The sequence below is a fragment of the Peromyscus eremicus genome, chromosome 13 (genome assembly GCF_949786415.1).
Source record: "Peromyscus eremicus chromosome 13, PerEre_H2_v1, whole genome shotgun sequence".
Taxonomy (NCBI): Eukaryota; Metazoa; Chordata; class Mammalia; order Rodentia; family Cricetidae; genus Peromyscus; species Peromyscus eremicus.
In genome coordinates, this window is record NC_081429.1 from 10,132,092 (window position 1) to 10,152,514 (window position 20,423).

Here is a 20,423-nt window from a genome sequence, read left to right on the forward strand (position 1 = left end):
GACAAGACTCACCAAACAGATGCTTTCAGTGTTAGAGCTGGGGGTGGGACAGGAACCGGAACTGTGGTTGGCTGGATGGTGAAGCCTACATAGGCCTGGTGGCCACTGTGAATTAGCTGGAGATTTTTAATTTTTTTGTCGTCGTTGTGTTTTTGAGACAAGAGTCTCTATTTCGACCTGGCTATCCTGGAGCTCAATATGTAGACTAGGCTAGCTTCAAACTCACAGCGATCCTCCTGCCTCAGCTTCCTGAGTGCCGGGATTAAAAAAGTGCACCACTCCACCCAGGTTAGCTAGGGACATAATGGAGAAGAGACCAAAAGGCCTGGAGAGTGTGAGGGTTAGCAGAGTTGTCTGGAGCACCCTGCTACCCACGCCCTTGCCAGACCACCCCACTACTGAGTCGGCTCCAGCACTCCAAGTCTTTAGGCTCCGGATGCATGTCTGCCTCCAGGCCAATCTCACCGGAGTGCAGGAGCCCCAGGAAGGACCCACTGCTTCCTGGGCAGGGCTATTCCCCAAGGCTCATTGACTCCTGCTCGGGCTTTAGGGCAGGGCTGGAAGGATACCCGGCCTCTCAGCCTTGGTTTTTCCGAGATCTACAATAAGGTTGGGACTGAGAACTGAAGTCTTCTAGCTGCCTGGCTTCCTGATGAGGCAAGAATTCCAGGGACCCCCAAGGTTTCAGCGTCAGAGGTCCTTCAGCCCCCCCATAGCTGTCCTCGCCTCATACTTGCCTGCCACCCACCTCTAGGCTCTGCTGCTCTCTTGGCTCTCATTCCTTCCTCTAAATTCCTACCTGCGTACCCCATGCTCCCAGCCCCCAGGAGGGTATCCTGGAGGCCTCCGGGTGGCCGCGTGAAGTCTGGCTTAGGGTGGAACCCTTGTATGTGACCATTGCGCAGTACTGCCTTGGCATTTGCTGCCTGGGGGAGAGCAGGTGGAAGGAAGTGGGGAGGGAAGAAAAGGGAAGAAAAAGCCATGTTGATGTGTGGGTGGTTTGCCTTTCCAGCCTTATGTCCTTGGACCAAATCCCTTGGTTTATTTCCAACACAAGAAAGTAAATGTTCAACACTAAGAACTCAGAAAAGCACGGGCTTCAAGTGGCTTGGAGATCAGTGTGCACATTTAGTTAAGAGGACACAATGGGGGTATGACACATCCCGACAGCAGAAAGATGAAAGTTGGAGACGGAAATGGAACAAGAGCTGTGAAAACCTATATGAGGCCAGCTCTAAAAACACCTTAAAGGCACAAGACAGAGCGGAGCGGACATAAAGGCCGGCGGAGAACCAGCTGACTGGCCAGCCCTCCAGGTGGGCACTCATAAACCAGATGTATTCCTTATAAAACAGGATGCTTCCTATCTTAATCAAAACAAGTTAATTATAGAATTCATGAAAGGGGGGCACACAAGAGCGGGGGAGCCAGCATGTGTCCCAGGAACCACTCCCACCCCCAGTGAAGGGAAATGGGAGAGACCTACTTGCCACACTCAACCTTGAGGCTCTAGCACAATCGGAAGCTGAAGGCCAGGGATGTGAATAACCCAGGGTCAGACTTCAATGTCTAGAAAGTTCAGTCTGATGGAAAAGTGTCTCCTCATGCCCGGAGAGCAACTTTGGCAGATCTGCATTGTGACCCCTGCACCAAGACCAAGGCGGCGGCCAGTAGAACAAAGGGCAGTGTGAAATGCGGGCAATACTAGAAAACGAAAAATTCTGTGCCTTCCTCTATAACTGAAGAATGAACAAAATTTTCCTACATCTGACTATAAACCTAAGACAAAATGCACACGGAACGTTCTCCAATGTGCTGGTACTGAGTGCCACTGGGTGGGAGGAACAGGGTGTGGTGGGTGTGGGCTTTCCCTGTGATCAAAGTTGGGTAAGTAGAGATGATGGCTGAACAGCAGGATTGCACTAAATTACACTGAGTTGGATGCTCTGTGGTGATTAAAATGTTCCGTTTTGTGTTGCACGTATTTTACCTGAATAAAAAAAAATTGTAATTTAAAAGCAAGGGGATTAGGATTAATATCCCTAATTCAAAGTTCGTAAACTCTGTGTCAAGAAAAAAACAAAATACAAGAGAAATACAAATCCAAACTACTCAACTTCGCACCTATCACTGGTCCAAAGCCACGTTCAATACCATTCCCTATTGTTCTTGGGGGTGGGCACCTTGCCCACGCACTAGGGTGTGGAACCCCGTGGTGGAAGGGCCACGTCTGAACAAGCCAGGTATCAGCCCTTTGAGTAGCAATCTCACTTCTAGAAATCAATCAGAAGAAACAAACTGGAAAAATTCCAAAATGACAGAAAAGTCTTCATACGCTACTATTTAATGAGCAAACGATTAAACGATCCTAATGCTGGCATTAGGGAGCGATGGTAGACGTACCCTATTCTAGACTTCTGACAACTAAACCACTCCAGTGATTTACATGAGCAAAATGAACTTCAGAGAACCACCAAATCCTAGAAACAAAACAACTGAACTTATATACCAAATTGGTGTCGTGGCACAGTCCGAAATTAATATAATATTTAAACTTTGTCTTTAATAGACTAGCAAAAATCAAAGTTGAATCAGCAGTCTTGTCATTAAAATTATTATAATTACATATATCCTATACAATTAAGTAACATTTTAATTTAAATTTTCAGCTTAGGAGAAACAGAATCAAAGAATATAAATTTTAAAAAATTATAATCTTAAACTTGAATTGGAAACTGGCCCTCTAGCTGCTTCCTCCCCGAGATCACCCCAGGCTCCTCTGCTGTCTCCTCCCCTGGGGAGAGCTGGAAAGATGGAGTGCTGTGACCTTGTTGCTGTCAGCTGAGTCCCCCCCCCCCCCTCCCCACCTCTTGCAGCTGCTGGCCTGCCCCTCTACCTTCCAGAGGTCCTTGAATTACAGTTGAAGTTTATCAGTGCCTTCCGGCTTTCCACCTCCCCAACCCCATCCTGCCCCACCCCCAAAGCCTGCAATGAGAGAGCCTCGCTTGTTCTTTGAATCTCAGGGAATTGACGGAATTTAAGGGTACCAGCACAATGGTGTAATTTTCCTAATCTTTGAAGCCCAGGGAACCCAGGGCTCTTTCCCTTCAGGAACCACGCCCCCACCCCCCCCACGCCCCCCACTGTACTGTGACAGCTCTCCTCACTGAAGCTTTTCCTCAGACTTGAAGGCTTGCTTTCCCCTCTGGCTGGGATGCTGTAGCTCTATCGGAGCTCATGTGAAGGTCATTTTTATTCATGTGCATGTGTGGATGCCCGAAAGGGCCAGAAGAGGGTGTCAGAACCCCTGGAGCTGGAGTCACAGGAGGTTGTAAGATGCTGGACGTGGCAGGAGCTGTGAATGCCCCATCTACAGAGCCGCCTCTCCGGCCACACAGTTTGGGTTCGTGTGCAAGGCCAAAGGACAACCAGCAAATACTCTTCAACTACAGAGCCATCTCTCCAGCCTCTCCATCTTGTATTTTGAGACACAGTTTCTTATTGGCCTGGAGCTTGCCAATTAGGGTAGGTCCAGATCTGCCTGTCTCGGTTGCTCGAGCGCTAGGATGACAGGCATTTCTACACCACAGCACACAATTTGTGTGTGTGTGTGTGTGTGTGTGTGTGTGTGTGTGAGTGTAGGCCAGAGGTTGATGCTGGGTGTCTTTGTTAACTGCTCCCTACCTTTCTCATTTTTGAGACAGAGTCTCTCTCTGTGGCTCCGGCTGTCCTGGAACTCCCTATGTAGAGCAGTCTGGCTTTGAACTCGGAAACCCACCTGCCTCTGCAGCAGGAGCTGGTATTAAAGGCAAGCACCACCATCCCAGATCCCACCTTATTTTTAAAACGTATTTATTATTTCTTTGTGTGTACACCTGTGGGGGCCAGGAGAGGGTGTTGAATCTCCTGGAGCTGGAGCTGCAGGCAATTGTGAGCTGCCCCCTGTGGGTGCTGGGATCTGAACTTGGGTCCTCTGGAACAGCAGCAAACTGCTTTTAGGCTCTGAGCCATCTAGTCCTCCACCTTACTGTTTTCCTCCACCTTGTTTTTTGAGACAAGATCTCTCACTGAATCTGAAGCATGTCCATTGGGCTGGACTGAATGGCCTGGCAGGCTCCAGTGATCTGTCTGTCTGGGATTATGGGCTATTGCTAAAACTCCTTCACATGGGAGACACAGGCAATCCCCTCTCCGAAGGTCCCCCAAGCAAACGTAGGCATGATTCTGCCAAAATTTACTCTGGTAAACCAATGAGTTTATTGGGCTTTCTTACGGAGCGTAGGTGAGCAGTTACTTTCAGGGTGTGGGTACTCCCGTACCCCAATAGACTGCACCGGGAAAGCCTTTACCCAGCAGGGGAGGGCTTTCCCACAGCACAAAGATAAAGGCCCACACCTCTGGTCTCCCCCAGCCTGTATACTCTAGCCCCTTCAGAGGTCATGTGCAACTAAGGAACAGCTGTATATAACAGGTGGTAGGGAATGGGTGGATACTCAGGTGAGGGTCTCCCCACCCTCCTCAACAAGCCCAGCTGGAATGCCCTTCTGCAAGCGGGCAGAGCTCGACTGCCTCAGGATGGCAGCTGTTTGGCTCAGAGGACAGTCACAGCACAGGAATATGCTGCCACACACATCTGTCGCATGGGTGCTGGGGAATGAATTCCAGTGCTGTTTATGTGGCAAGAGCATTATCGATGGAGCGAGCCAGCACCTCCCCAGTCCCTCATCTGTATTTTCAAATGTGCATGCCACAAGCTGATGTAGTCAGGAGAGCAGGGTTTTTACTCAGCAATCTTACCACTGTGACAGGATAGGTGGCATGATGCTAAGATAATTTTGCTCAAGGTTTCAGGTGTCAGTCCATCATGGCCAGAAGGGTTTGGTGAATCGACTCCCACCACAGTGGCCAGGAAGAGAGCAAAGGGGACACTGGGAAGAGCCAGGGCAAGACACAGGCCCCAAGGACACACCCTAACCTATTTTCCCCAGCTAGGCTCCACCGCCCACCTTTCACCACTTCCTAATGATGCCACCATATCATGATCCACCAAGTGACTAACCCCTTGATTAGGTCAGAGTCCTTCTGATCTAACAGTGTCTGCAGACTCTCTCAGACACACCCAGGGGTGTGCTTCTCTAATCCCTTAGGTGCTTTTCAACGCAGTCAAGCTAACATTTACCTGCCACGAGGAGGCCATGGACTGCAATGTCGCTTCACATGCTGTCTCGGAAAATGAGAGAAATGGAGTGGCTCAGTCGGTGAAGCGCTTGCCTAGTGTGCGTGAGGCTCTGGGTTTGATCTTCAGCTTCGTGACACACACTTGTAACACAAGCACTTGGGAGGCAGAGGCAGCAGGTCAGGAGTTCAAAGTCATTCTTGGCTACAGAAGTCAGCTTAGGCTACATGAGACCTTGTTTCCAAAACAAAAACCTCCTGGCTCTTGTGCATGGACAGACCCGGAAGTTGAGTAGCCCACATGAGGAGCCTGTGTATGTCTAGGCTTTCGTCTCTATTTTCCCCCACCAGAAAGCTCCAGGGCTCTAGAACCTGAGCAGACTTGGGTTTGAGGCAGGCAGCCCTAGCAGATTCCCGGATCAAAGACTCCTTGGGCCTCTAGGGGATAACTTGATGTCTGCCAAAGCAAAAACTGCACTTGACTGAAACTGCATGGAACTCACAAATAAACATTGGTGGCAGCAGGGTAAGGGCAGGTGGGTGGTGGGTGGGGTGAGGAATGCTATCTCCTGGGTGTCCACAGACACCGCGGGGTACCCTTACCCCAAAGCACAAACCCAAGGAGAAAGCGCTAAGTGCCAGCTTCATGGCCGGGGGGGCCCAGGGGCCAATTCAGCCAGCTCTGGAGGGAGCTTCTGAGCAATTCACAGCCATGACAACCAGAAGGAACAGAACAGGACAGAGGCTGCCGAGCTCACTGTGGAGAGTCCTGGATTCCACCTCCAGTACTTGGGGGGAAAGAAAGGAAAGGAAATCTTTGCGGAGGAGGGTTAGGGCTAGAGGGCATCGTAAGCACTATAGTCTTTGCCTAGCCGTGCAAAAAGCAGAAACAAAACCTGTAAAAAGTAGGTGAGGAGGGGAGGAAAGGAAAGAGGGGACATGTGATCCTTTCTCAGTATCTTAAAGACTGGAAAACAACTATCAGCAGCAGATAAAAAATGTACAGTCTACACAGTGATAATATTCAAAATCCTCAGCCATAAAAATAAAGGCCTTTTATTTGGTTTTCTGTGCCATTACAAGATCACCGGGACAACAGTTCTGTGTCAGCAGAGCCTGCGGCCACACCATGTCTGCTGTGTAGGATGTCTACTAAACTGGGGGGCTAGATGTAGGAGCCAGGCCCCTCCCCAGGCTCCGGGAGCTGCTCCAGGTTATGGGGTCACCTTCTTGTAGGTAACATGAAGATGCTGAGTCATTGGCTGCGTAGTGGTTGCCATAGAGACCGTCTGTTCAAGTTTGCCTTCAGAATTCAGTCTGAATTTTCGAGTAATCTGATGGAGAACAAAACAAAGCACTTAAGTTTACACCTTCAGAGTATCATCAAGAGCCGGGTGTGGCGGCGCATGCCTATCATCACAGCACTCAGCAGGCTGGGACAAGAGAACTAGCTCAAATTCTAGGTCAACGCGGCTATACGAGTTCCAAGCTAGCCTCGGTTTTGTTTTGGAAAAACAGAAACAAACACTGACCAAACACGGGAGTGTCCATTCACCTGTGTCCGTCACTGGTCACAGGTCTGTAAGCAGGAAAATACCCCCACCAAGGTTGAACCACCTTGGGACATACCAGCCACTTCTCCCAAGCAACAGGTAGACACAGGGTTGGTATGAGTTCGGCTTTCCAGAAGTGGCCTATTGTTTAGTCTGTTAATATTTGATGATGTTCTGCTGGCTATAATCTCCACTTCCATCTGAGCCTTAAACCATAACAAATGTGTTCTTGCGGGAGTTGGGGCCAGCACTAGGGACCACTGGTCTATTATATCATATGGCTCTTCCCACAAGAAGATGAAGAGATCCTAAGTCACGTCCTGAATCATAGCCCTCCTGTGTGGAATGCTTGTGGACACAGTGTGACCATAGGATAAATGAATGTCTAATCAACTCTCTAAGGGCCTAACACTTCAGAGTGCCAGGACCACGGGCTGCCTCTGCCACGCCCATTACTTGGACTCTCAACCCTTTTGCTGAGAAAAAGATAAAAATGTCAGTCACTACAAGTTTAGTTAGAGGGGCTGAAAAGATGGCCCAGTGGTTAAAAGCACTTATTGCTCTATCAGAGGACCAGACGTGTACACAGACACACACAAATAAATTTAAAAACAGAAAAACCAATCAAAAGTCTCTTTAGGGACTGAAGATGGAGTTCAATCGGTAGAGTGCTTGCTTTTATGCATGAAGCCCTGGGTTAGATCCCCAGCTTAAATAAACTGGATGTGGTGCTGCACACCTGTAATCCCCGTACCTGGGAGGTAGAGGTAGGAGTAACATGAGTTCAAGGCCAGTCTGGGACGCTTGAGACCCTGTCACAAAAAACCAGTTCTTTCAGGGTACCAGGAAGCACCATGGAAACAAGGAGGGAAGAGGCGGAGGTGGCACCCCACTTCCACGACTCCTGTTGGCCCAGGAAGGGCTCGAGGGCTTTCTTGGATTTGGAGCCTGTCTAGTTGAAAACATCACCTGGCTCCCCTGGCTCCCAGCCCAGCGCTGCACAAGAGCTGGGGGCAAGACCAAGCAGAAACAGACCGGGGGTCCAGCTCAAGAACTGCTCTGTGGTGAGGGGACCTTAAGCAAAGTCTCAACTTGTCTCTTTGTTTTTGTTTTCCCGAGACAGGGTCTCTCTCTCTAGCCCTGGCTGTCCTAGAACTTGCTCTGTAGACCAGGCTGGCCTCAAAATTCAGAGATCCACCTGCCTCTGCTGGGATTAAAGGCATGCACCACCACCACTTGGCCTAGAATTGAATCTTAAAAAACAAATACAAACACCTAAATAGACAATAATTGTAGGTGGAGTTTTCCTGTTCCACAGTCACTCTCAAATAAATACACTGAGGCTTATATTAATGATAAATGCTCAGCCAATAGCTCAGGCTTATTACTAACCAGCTATTACTTTTTTTTTTTTTTTTTTTTGGTTTTTCGAGACAGGGTTTCTCTGTGTAGCTTTGCGCCTTTCCTGGGACTCACTTGGTAGTCCAGGCTGGCCTCGAACTCACAGAGATCCGCCTGGCTCTGCCTCCCGAGTGCTGGGATTAAAGGCGTGCGCCACCACCGCCCGGCTCCAGCTATTACATTTTAAGTTAACCCATATTCCTTATTTACTCTCTGCCACATGGCAGTACCTTTACTAACATGGCATGTTCATCTCCTGTTCCCTCTGCGTCTGGCTGGCAACTGCTCTGACTCCGCCCTTCCTCATCCCATCACTCTCAGTTTGGCTTTCCCACCTAACTTCATCCTGTTCAGCTATTGGCCAGTCAACTTGTTTATTAAACCAATCATAGCGACATATATTCACACAGTGTACAGAAGTATTATTCTACAGCAAATAACAAAATCTATTAAGCCCAAATAATCAAGACATTATGATACCAGTTTGGAACCAATGTGAGGTCCACAGATTACTTTGAACTGAGAGAGAAAAAGGATGGTCAGGAGGCAAAGCTGGTACTGGGAGTAGCAGGGTGGGTATCTTTTCAGTAGGGGACAGGGTAGGTGGATGTCACCTGGGAGAGAAGATTATGACCCACTGCACACATAGTTCAGCCTCCATGGATCAATGACCCAAAGGAAAGACTTCATTTAAACTGTAAAACTTACAGAAAAATAGTTCACAGTTTTCTTGATTAGTACATAAAAACTATTCAATAAAGCATTCTAAGAATAGAACCTATGGCAGGATTTGGTGGCATAGTCCTGTAATTTTAGCTCTTCTAAGTTGGAAGCAGGAAGCCTTACATATGTCAGGTTATGTGAGACTGTCTCAAAAACAAACAAGCAAACAAACAAACAAAACAAAACTATCCCGACCAAATAAAAGGTAAAATACAAACTGAAAAGCTATTTGTGGCCCACAGCACTCATCACTCACAAAATGTATCTATCTAAATCATAAAAGGTATATATCCAAATTACAGAAAGAACTTCATGGCGTAAAAGAAGGCTCAGGAGGAATGGTCCATCTGTACAACTTCCCGAGGCTGCCCCCCTCTACTGGCAGGCCGAGGGACGCAGGCTAGAATACTGCTCCAGAGGGCGACCACTTGAGTACCTTCCAGGAGGCTGTCACACCAGGCCTCCGAACTCTTGTCAGTGTGGGCGGGCCTGGACCACTGTCTACAGCCACTCAAGCAGGACTGGATTTTCTTTTGGGACTACCTGGACCACCAGCCAGCAAATAATAACGTGAGACTTATTAACTATGAAAGCTTGGCCTAAGCTTCGGTTTTTCCCCAACTAGCTCTTATAACTTCAACTAACCTGTTTCTATTCATCTATGTTCTGCCACGTGGCTTGGTTACCTCTCCTCTGCACTGTATTCCAACTTCTTCAGTTTCTTGATGGCAGCTTCCATGTGCCTAAGATTCCTCCTCCCAGTTCCTCTGTCTGTCTGGAAGTCCTGCCTTTCCTCGCCTGCCTAGCGACTGGCGTCAGCTTTTTATTACAGCAATCACAGCAACCCATCTTTACACAGTGTGATTAAGTATCTCAATTAAGTTCAGCCTGCACAGTCCGACAAGAGCTGTCAGAGGTACCGTTGGTTGGGCCTGGGGAACAGCAGTAACTTTTGGGCTCCGTGGTGGTAGTGGTGGCGGGAGAGGTCTGCAGATGGGGGTAACGGAGCCAGCTTGTCAAAATGGTGAGTCCTAAGGTATTAGCGGGACAGATGTTAAACAATCCACCTTGTTCCTTACCCTACAAAGCTCTGGAAAGGAGTTCTGAGGGTTCTGAAAGTAGCTTCAAAAGCAGCCTCAGAAGACGAAGGTATGCTTAAAATGTGCATTAGGCAGATCAAAATTATTTCAAATAGCCCCAAGTTAGCAATACCCTGCGGTTCATCAATGATGAATGGATAAATAAGACTGAATCATCAGCTGAGCATAATGCCCTAGGCCTTTAATCCCAGCACTTGGGAGGCAGAGGCAGAGGCAGGTAGATCTCTGAGTTTGAGGGCAGCCTTGTCTACAAAGTGAGTTCAGGACAGCCAAGGCTACACAGAGAAACCTTGTCTTTTTTTTTTTTTTTTAAAGATTATTTATTACGTATATAACATTCTGCCTCCATGTATGCCTGCAGGCCAGAAGAGGGCACCAGATCTCATTATAGATGGCTGTGAGCCATCATGTGGTTGCTGGGAATTGAACTCAGGACCTCTGCAAGAACAGCCAGTGTTCTTAACCTCTGAGCCATCTCTCCAGCCCGAGAAACCCTGTCTTTAAAAAAAAAAAGAAAAGATTGAATTATCAATAGAAGGAACATTACTCGGCCATAGAGATCCCCAGGTCAGCCAGCTTCCCTGGCCACTCACCAATCACCCTTCCCACCATGTTGCTCTGGGACTGCTTTCTGTCTCTAGAGATCCAACCAGAACTTCAGCCAGTGCAGACGCTGCTCCCTGAAACCCAAGTGGCCCCAAGACTCAAAACCGAGCATCATTCAGCTGATCCACAACTTGACAGCAAACAAAGACCCAAACACACACCCAACAAAGGTGTGACCAGACAGATACCCACACCAAGAAACACCATGAGTGTACCCCAGATGCTTAGATCACATGCCCCAAACACAAACATTAACAACCAAGACAACATGCCTCCTCCAGAAACCAGCTCCCTACTGTAGTATCTCCCGAGAAAAGCAATATAGCTGAAGCACAAGACAGGACTTCAAACAGCACCCATGAATATATTCAAGGACCTTAAAAAGGATATGAATAGGGGCTGGAGAGATGGCTCAGCGTCTCAGAGCACTGGCTGCTCTTCCAGAGGACCTGGGTTCAACTCCCAGCATTCACATGGCGGTTCACACCTGTCTGTAACTCCAGTTCCAGGGGATCTGACACTCTCACACAGACACACATGCAGGTAAAACACCAATGGTCATAAAATAAAAATAAATAAATAAATGATATGAATAAATGTCTCAACAAAGACCAGAAAAACACATGCAACTAGTTGAATGAATAAAAACAATTCAAGACATGAAAATAGAATTTAACAAAGAAATAGAATCACTAAAGAAAAGCCAAACTGAAATAAAACTCATGATTAAAAACTTAAGAAGTCAAACAAAAAGCTGAGATAAAAGCCTCACCAACAGATCAAACCAAGTAGGAGACAGAATTCCACATCTGGAAGACAAGGGAAAAGAAACGGATAGCTCAGTCAAAGAAAACGTTAGATCTAAAAAACCCAGGCCCAAAACATGCAGAAAATCTGGGACACCATGAACAGACCAAACCTATAAATAACAGGTACAGATTCATCATTTTGCTTCCACCAATAAACAAACCTCACCATCAATGACAGATAGCACCTCAGAGTAAAGGGATGGAAAAAGGAAATCCAAGCAAATAGAACTAAGGCATAAGCAGGTATGTACCTATTTTAGTAACTGACAAAACAGATTTCAAACCAAAACTAATCAGAAGAGATAGGGAAGGTCACTACATATTCATTACGGGAAAATCCACCAAGAGGATGTTACAGTGCTAACCATCTCTACACCAAACACAAGGACAGAAGTTCATAAAAGAAGCACTACTACAACTAAAATTGACCCTCACACAGTGATACTGATGTCAAAATCCTACACTCACTCACCAATAGAGCGGTCACCCAGACAAAAACTAAAGAAGTACTGGAGCTAAGTAACATCATAAATCAAATGGATCTTATAGACAGTTAGAGGACATCTCACCTCAAACACTGAAGAATATACTTCCTTATCAGCAGTCCATAGAACTTTCTTTAAAATTAATCACATATTAGGACACAAAGCAAGTTTTAACAAATATAGTAAAACTGAAATACCATTCTGCATCCTATCTGACCACTGTGGATTAACTGGGTGTCAACAACAACCGAAGTTCAGACAGTACACAAACTTCACGAAGCTCAACAACTCACTACCAAATGAAAACTGGGTCAAGACAAATTCAACATTTTTTAGATTGAGTGAAAATGAAAATACAACATACCAAAATGAAGGCAGTTGTAAGAGGAAAGTTCATAGCATTAAGTACCTATATCAAAAAATTGGAGAGATCTTATATTAATAACTTAACACACTTGAAAGCTCTAGAAAAACAAGAAGAAATAACACTCAGACAGATTCGATGGGAAGAAATAAACTCATGGTTGAAATTAATGAAATAGAAACGAATGATAACAAAGGTCAATGACGAGTTGGTTCTTTGGAAAAAAAAAATATCAGTGAGATCAACGAACCTTTAGCTAAACCAACCAAAAGAAAAGGAGAGGACCCAAATCAATAAAATTAGAAATGAAAAGGGAGACACTGTAGACATCGAAGAAATGCAGGGAATCATATGGACAAACTTAAAAAAAAATCTGTATCCCATCAAATTGGGAAACCTCAAAGGAATGGAAATTTTTTTTGACACAAATGACCTACCAAAGATAAATCAAGATGACTGTAACCCATAGTGCAATAGAAGAGTAATTAAAAATCTCTCGAGTAAAAACAGCTCAGAGCCTGATGGATTCAGATCCTCAAAGAACTGACACCAACACACCTCAGACGGTTCTACCAAGTGGGGCATTTCCGAAGTGTAACATTACTACTGTTGCAGGATATGTGATCACACTGTGAAGCCGAGAGTGTGTTACTTACTGCAAAAACCTGCCTCTAGCTGTGGTGTGGCCCAGCCCTAGCACACACCCTTCATCTTAGAGCTTTCTGTTTATTGTAAATAGTATTAAACAAAATAGACCATAGGTCAAGAGGTAGGAGCAAGCAACAGTTGACAGGAAGTAGCCATAGAGAGTAAGAGGGAGTCAGGGAGAGGATAGAAAGGCACACAGGAAGTAGTAGTTTGGCGTCCCTTTTGGTTTGGAATGGTGGAAGAGAAGCTCTCTAGGACACTGGAGAAGGAGGAAGGTCATCTGGCTGCTTTCTCTGCCTCCCTGGGCTAGCAGGTTTTCACCCCAGCATCTGGCTCCCAAGTCTTTATTGGCAAAATAAAAGGCCAGAGACTTAGCTAAAACATTTGTCTCCCGATGTGGAGGCGGCTGAGTTGGTGGTGGTGGGATGTGAAGGCTCCCCCAGTTTGAGGCTGCGGCTGAGGAGACACAGTCAGCAGCTGGGGTAGGATTACCTGTAGCTGCTATGCCGCAGATATAAAAACAACACATTGCTATTGCAATTTCAAAACCACACAAAGACTGAACAACAACATAAATCCGTAAGAAAAAATGGCATGGTGGAACAGATATGCTGATCAATGGAACGGAAATGAAGAAAAGACCCACACATAACTCACATACCTACAGAAACCTTTTTTTTTTTTTTTTTTTTTTTTTTGACTTTCTGAGACAAGGTCTCATGATGTAGCTCTGGCTATCCTTAACTGTGTAGATCAGGCTGGCCTTGAACTCACAGAAACTCTGCCACCATGCCCAGCCTGATTTCTGACAAAGAAACAAAAAACATCCACTAGAGAAAAGACAGCATGTTTAACAACAAACCATGCTAGTCAAACTGGTAACTACAGCTAGAAGAATGAAAACAGAGTCACATCTCCTTCCCTGCACAACTCTAAATGGATTAAAGATCTCAACACAAGACCAGCACCTTCAATCTGATAGAAGAGAAAGTAGGGAATCTGCCTTAACTCATTGGCACAGGAAGGAACTTTCTGAACAGGATTCTAACAGCACAGCCATTATTTTATTATGGGACCTCATGAAGCTAAACTCTTCCGTATAGCAAAGGACATCAAGGAAACAAATAACTAGCCAGGCTGTGGTGGCACACACCTTTAATCCCAGCACTTGGGAGGCAGAGGCAAGTAGATCTCTGAGTTCAAGGCCAGCCTGGTCTACGGAGAGTGCCAGGGCTACACAGAGAAACCATGTCTCAAAAAACCAAGTGAATAAGCAGGTGGAAAGAAACAGACCATATGATCATATGAGCACGGTCTAAGAGATACACTGCACCTTATAAACCACATGAGGACTACAAGTCACTCAGCAGGCAAATGTCAGAATATACTGAATCACACAGAAAGGCAAATATGACAGATTAAAGGTCTAATGGAGAAAAGCAAAGCCACAAAAGCACAAGAAAATTAGGTATTATTATTATTATCATCATCATCATCATCATCATCATCATCATCATCATCACTATTTTGGAGTAGAAAACAAATTCCTAAGCAGGAATCTGAGTCCAGATGTGATAAAGGAAATACCTGGGACAGATGGTATTATAAATGAAGGCACTGACTGGGGCCATACTAGCCACAAAGGGAACAGACAACAGATAACAGCCACAGCATGTAAAAAAACCTCCTATAAGTCAATAACAGAATCACAACTTACAGAAAAACCAGCATAAATGGACTATACAAGGTAATATATATTCACCAATTAGACTGAAAACAAGAATGGGACTGAGCAGGAACCAGTGACTGTCAGGCAATGCGACTAGTTTCACTGTTAAACAATTTACCAGGATCTCCCATTCAAAATGTACCTACCCCTCTGGCTCAGTAATTTAGGAGAAATGTGTCCAGTAGATTTGGATCTATTTACAAAAGTGTAAAGCACACATAAAAGGATGTTTGTGATGGAAAACAACAAACCTGAAAGGTGCAGGGCCCAGCCATCACAGTGGCGATCACTTACACCACGGGAGGGGGTGGGATTGGAAACGCTAAGAGCTGGAGACAGCAGCATGGAACCCCTAAGTCTGTCAGATGGCGTGGTACCACTGCCAAGTGCAAATACTCTGGGAACATCCGAGAGGGAGGCTGGGCTCACCTGCTCCACATGGGGCTCCTTGGCAAAGGAGATCCTGGAGATGGAATGGGATGAGATACACAGCTCGTGCCCGTTCACTTCACCCTCCTCCACCTCCACAACACCTGCAAGGGAGGGGCAGTTAGTGTCGTTCCGAGCCACTCCCACCTTCAGAGCACTGTGGACAGTCGGGGAACCTGAACTTGGCTACCCTGCAGGTACAGCGTTTCTTCCTTCTCTGAAGTTACTCTTGCGATACCAAGGAAATGACTCACAATTCTCTCTCTCTCTATATATATCTGTCTCTGTGTTTGTGTATGTATTTACTTGTGGGGGGTCAGAGGTTGACTCTGAGTGTTTTCCTCTGTGGCTTTCTTTCTTACTTTTTTTGGAGTAGAAAGCCCCAGAGATCTGTCTGTCTCTGCACTCTCAATGCCGGGGTTACAGATGTGTAGCACTGTTACGTGGGTCCTGGGGATGTGGACTCAGGTCCTCATGCTTACAGTAAGCACTTTGCCCACCACGCTATCTCCCCAGCTCCCGTACTTGTTTTTCAGAAGGGGGTCTCATTATGTTGTTTAGGCTCGTCTGGAATTCACAGGGTAAAGATCCTCCTGCCTCACCCCTCTAAGTGACGGGGAGTATAAGGGCAAATGCTCAATTGAGGGTCCCCCTCTGCAGAGGTGCCTGAGCCCCAGCCCTACTACCTGCATTACTCAATCAGTAGGCAGAGTCCCACCCTCAGGTACAGTACTACCCTAGGCTGAAGAAGGAACCATAGATGACAGCCCTCTGGCTTTTGCGTACTTCCATGCCTCACTGTGCCCAGCGCTAGTATCATTCCAAGTTAGTTAATCCTGAACAGGAGTGAGACTGGACATGGTCAAAGGTACACAGGCTGTTGAGTGATTTCTGAGACATCAGATTGCCAGACTTCCAGACAAAGACCATGAGGCCAGTTGGCCTGTTCTTGCCAGGATCTATCCTTTGGGCATGTATTGTGTTAGCACAGGCAAAATACCACAACTAAGATTGTGCCAGGAGGAAGGCTCAAGTCTATGGAGAACTGTATCTTCATTGTCCCTACAATACATGACCATGAGCAGAAACATTTCAAAGTCACTGAGACAACTGCTGTCACACTGGCCAGCACCATACCTGTGTTCTGGGCACTGACAAAGGCCACCTTGTTGGTGTCGGGCTTGAGGCGGATGAAGCCACACTCTCTGTGCATTGGCTTGTGTGTGTCTGGGTGGAACGAGTTGAACCTGGATGGGAAACACAGAGGTAAAGCAGACAGCAGGCCCCCAAAGGGCAGTCCCACAGAGTATGCCGCGGCAAGGTTTCTCCTCTGGGCGTCACATGATCATCCCATGCCACCTTGGAGATCACCTCAGCCTCATAGTCATGGCAATGGAAGAAGCAAAACACAGTGACAGCTAGGCCTATGGGAACAGCGAAGGAGCTTTCTGTTTCTTAGACAGGGTCTCAATGGATAGCCCTGGCTGGCCTGTAACTCACAGCCTGTCTGTCTCCTAAGCACTGGGATTAAAGACATGTGTCACCACACCCAGCTAATAGTTTTAACACTCCTAGCAGAAGGGGAGATTCTAATCATTCTCTTCTGCCTCACCTCTAGCCGTAAGTGACTTTGGGAACTGCTGAGTATCCTGAGTAACTAAAAAGGGGGCCCCGTGAGGTCATCATCTCCATGAGATGGGACTTTGCAGCTACGTGAGGGTCACCTAGAGTTTTGTAGGAATTACAATGGGAAGGCTCATGTAGTTAGCATTCTCCATGCTAGTCTCTAATTTAGCAGGGAAATTAGACAAAAGAGGACGAATTCAAAGTTGCTGCCTCACCACTTCTTGCTGCTGGGAAGGGGGCAAAAGAGAAGAGTGCAGATTAGACCTGTGTTAAAGAGTCCCTCCTGGGATCAAACACCCTGAGTCCCCTGAAGAGTCAGACAGTGAAGAGGGAAAACACAGGTAAAAACGACAGAAGTTACCGCTCAGGTCCAACTTCTGACACACGGGAAGGAAAGTCTATGACTCAGCATGCAGACCAGGTGTATAGAAAAATCAAGAGTCAGAGGAATCCTCTGCCTTGGAACAGCTTGAGTTGGGAGGGACGTGCAAGAAGGAAGTGAAACGGGGCTGGAGAGAAAGCTCAGAGGTCTTCCAGAGGTCCTGAGTTCAAGTCCCAGTAACCACATGGTGGCTCACAACCTTCTATAATGAGATCTGCTGCCCTCTTCTGGAGTGCAGGCATACATGCAGGAAGAACACTGTATACATAATAAATAAATAAATCTGTTTAAAAAAAAAAAAGGAAGTGAAAGAACTCACAGCCTGGCTTGGCTTTTCAGCCTCTGGAACGATTAGTCTGTGTGCTGTGGAAGGAGAGTAACTGAGTAATGACCCATCCCTTCCTGGAACAAAGGCTGACAACCTGGTGGACTGGCTCATATATGCCATTAGGGACACTCGGTTATCAACATCGAGGTCCCCACGAATCAGGGTCTGAAAGAGAGGAGGGGCAGAAGCCACCGAGGAAAGGTAGAGAGAGGTGAGGCATGGTGCTCAGTTCACTCAGCAGGAAGGGACTGTTTTCTCTACTTAAATAAGAAGGTGACTCAGCAGAGACCCTGGGAATGGGAATGGAGCTGTAGCTGCTTAGCTGAGCCCCTTGCTGGGTGTGACCTTTACAAGGCAGAAGAGGTTTTGCTGAATCTGGGTGACTTAAAATGACATGTAATTGGGCCCTTAAAGTACTTCAGCAATCAAGAGGAAATGGAAAGATAAAGCAGATAAGAGAGTTTGTCCAGGTCACTGGAAGGCAAACATGACAAGATCTGTGTCAAACTGAAATTCCTAAGGGGGAAAATGGCAGAAAGACAGATGCTAATTCCAGTGAGCGTCACAAAAAACACAAAGTGATAAAACAGTACAGATGAAAACTAGGAAGCTTGTGGATGGTTTCCACCTCTGGCCCAAGTAAGCTGTGTGCATTTTTCCCTGCAGGAAATCGTGTTAGGGGTGGAAACTATTCACCTGGGCTGGAATTTTCATAGCAGCTTATGGAGGGACAGGCAATGGCAGTGATTACTTTCACAGAACCCGGAGTCTGGCTGGCAGACCCAGGGAGCCAACTCACATGGCAGGCGATGGAACAGTCCTGCTCCCCGTGGGCTCTTGCCTGTGCTCAACACTTGAGCTAGCCCACCAGGAGAGGATAAACGCTGATCAGCACCATGGCAACAGTGCCCAAGGATAAAGAGGCAAAATAGTTCATAGAGAATAACTAGGCCATAGAAAACTACATTAAGTAGTCCCTTCTATCCATGCCATTGTAGCCCGTGTGCTTGTTTGAGGACACAATTGAGACAAGTGATGGAACTGTTCTCATGGACCTCACTAACTTCTTTCTTTAGTATCCTCTTAACTGCTGACCCGAGATCAACTAAAACGTGCTTGGAATGGATGGTGGTGGCCTGAGAAGACCTGCCCACCCTCTATAAAAGGGCTTTCATTACAAAGGTGGTATAATGCTAACATGAGTGTCTTACAGATTTTGAGAAGCATCTGAAAAACAGTAAAACCAGCAGTAAAGAGTCTAAAGAGGGTGTCCTGCATGGAAGGGGAAAACATGCCAAAAGCTACGAGGTGTCAACTAAAACTTCCAGTGCCGGGGTGGGTTACTTCCCTAAAAGCTGTTTGTTGGGCAGGGTCCCCAAATCATAAAGACTACTGCCACTGCTGCTGGTTACATGTCAGAACCAGATGGTCGGGTCTTCCTGATGACGCACTACAGGCTTTGGTGCGGAACATGGAGAAGTCAAGCTGGAACCCAGCTGGAAGCTCCTGTGCTAGCTGGCTTTGCTGCTGGGGAAGAGCTGCCATGACCAATCCTACTGGCCTGCAGACCCCGAGAGCTGCACTATCGCAGGGCCAGGCGGGCTGTGCCCAGTGGCATGATAGCAGCAGTGACTATTCTGAGTGCAGCCAGCAACCTTCCAACTGGATTTCAGGCTTGCCCCACAGAAGAGGACTCACATCTGGTCATGTAAGTCAGGACAAAAACTTGTGGCTGGGAAGGCCACAGTCTGTGTGTGTGTGTGTGTGTGTGTGTGTGTGTGTGTGTGTGTCATTTTGTTGAATGGATGTGTATACCTATCAAATGACCTTCTAAACATTTGTGTTTATGCCCACAGTTTATTAATACTACTGGCCTTGGTTGTAGAGAGAAGACTTCTTACAATGGGTGGTGGTAAGGTGCAAAGATTCATAACTGGTTAAACTGCTGAGAATAATGCCTGGTAAGTGACATAGCAATGAAATGCTTTAAAAAGGAAAAATAAGGCTCACACACATGTCACCTGCCCAAGGCTAAAGGAATGTTGTAGAAGAGGGAATGAAAACAATGTAAGAGCCAGAGGCTAGGGTTTGATGTGCTGTGCTCTTCTCTCAGGCATTCCACAGTCCTCCTACTGCCATCCTGGAAAGGAGATTTCCTTGTCCCCGAAGCCATGGCAATATGGTGATGCTAGATCTGGGGTAATGGAGTAACAAAGGACCTTCAGCTGGGGTTCCACATTAATCCCTCCTGTCCACCCGACAGTTGTAAGTGACCTGGGAGACGCTAGAGTATATAGAAGTAGAAAGTTAACTAAAAGGGAACTCTGACGCAGCTTCTATGAGGCTGCTAAGCATGATGGGGTGTACTCTGTGGTAATGTGTGGGGACCACCTATGCTCCTATAAGTAACCTCTCACCCTTGCTCTATAAATATGCCCAACAAACTCATTGGGTCCCCACGTGAGACCCTGGTAGAACCCTTTGTTGTTGACGCCCTATCTGGGGTGAACAGTTCATGTTTCCCCAGGAAAAGGTCAGGCAGCAATGCAAAAAACCCTGGGGAAGAAACACGAGCTACGGTCTGAGGGACACAAGCTAATCTGCTCAGAAGTGGTTCCTCCAGACTCCATCCTCAGACTACCCACCGCCTCCATCACCACCCTTCCATTTCCGGCTCATTCTTCCTAGCTGACCAACTCTTAAAGACAGGAAATCGTGTGTGTGTGTGTGTGTGTGTGTGTGTGTGTGTGTGTGTGTGCGTGCGCGTGCGCGTGCGCGCGCGTGTGTGTGTGTGTGTGTGTGTGTGTGTGTGTGTGTGTGTGAATGTGTGTGCATGTGTGTCTGGGGTTGAACCCAGGACCTGAAACATGTACTTCCTAATAATGTGGAGTATCAGGCCTTTTCGGCTTGTACGTTTCAGTTTTCAGTCCTAGGTGCCACTGTAAACACTGTAGATAATTACAGCAGAATCCTACCTTATCAGCACTTTTCTCTTGGAACTTTTTTTTTTCCATTTCTTATTTTTTGAGACAGGGACTCATTGTGTATCCATGGCTCCCTGGAAC

At 46.7% G+C, this 20,423-nt stretch overlaps 1 protein-coding gene across 2 annotated transcripts in view; it reads right to left on the reverse strand.

Moving 5' to 3' along the window:
• Nucleotides 1-6,193: 6,193 nt before the first annotated feature.
• Thap4 (THAP domain containing 4) overlaps nucleotides 6,194-20,423 on the reverse strand; it is a 43,698-nt gene continuing 29,468 nt past the window's right edge. For both annotated transcript variants that reach the window (XM_059278614.1, XM_059278615.1), the window contains exons 4-6: nucleotides 16,160-16,269; nucleotides 15,023-15,126; nucleotides 6,194-6,509 (exon numbers count right to left, since the gene is read on the reverse strand). In XM_059278614.1, coding sequence (XP_059134597.1) covers nucleotides 6,390-6,509; nucleotides 15,023-15,126; nucleotides 16,160-16,269 — 334 coding nt within the window. In that variant the 3' untranslated portion in view covers nucleotides 6,194-6,389. The remainder of the gene's footprint in view (nucleotides 6,510-15,022; nucleotides 15,127-16,159; nucleotides 16,270-20,423) is intronic.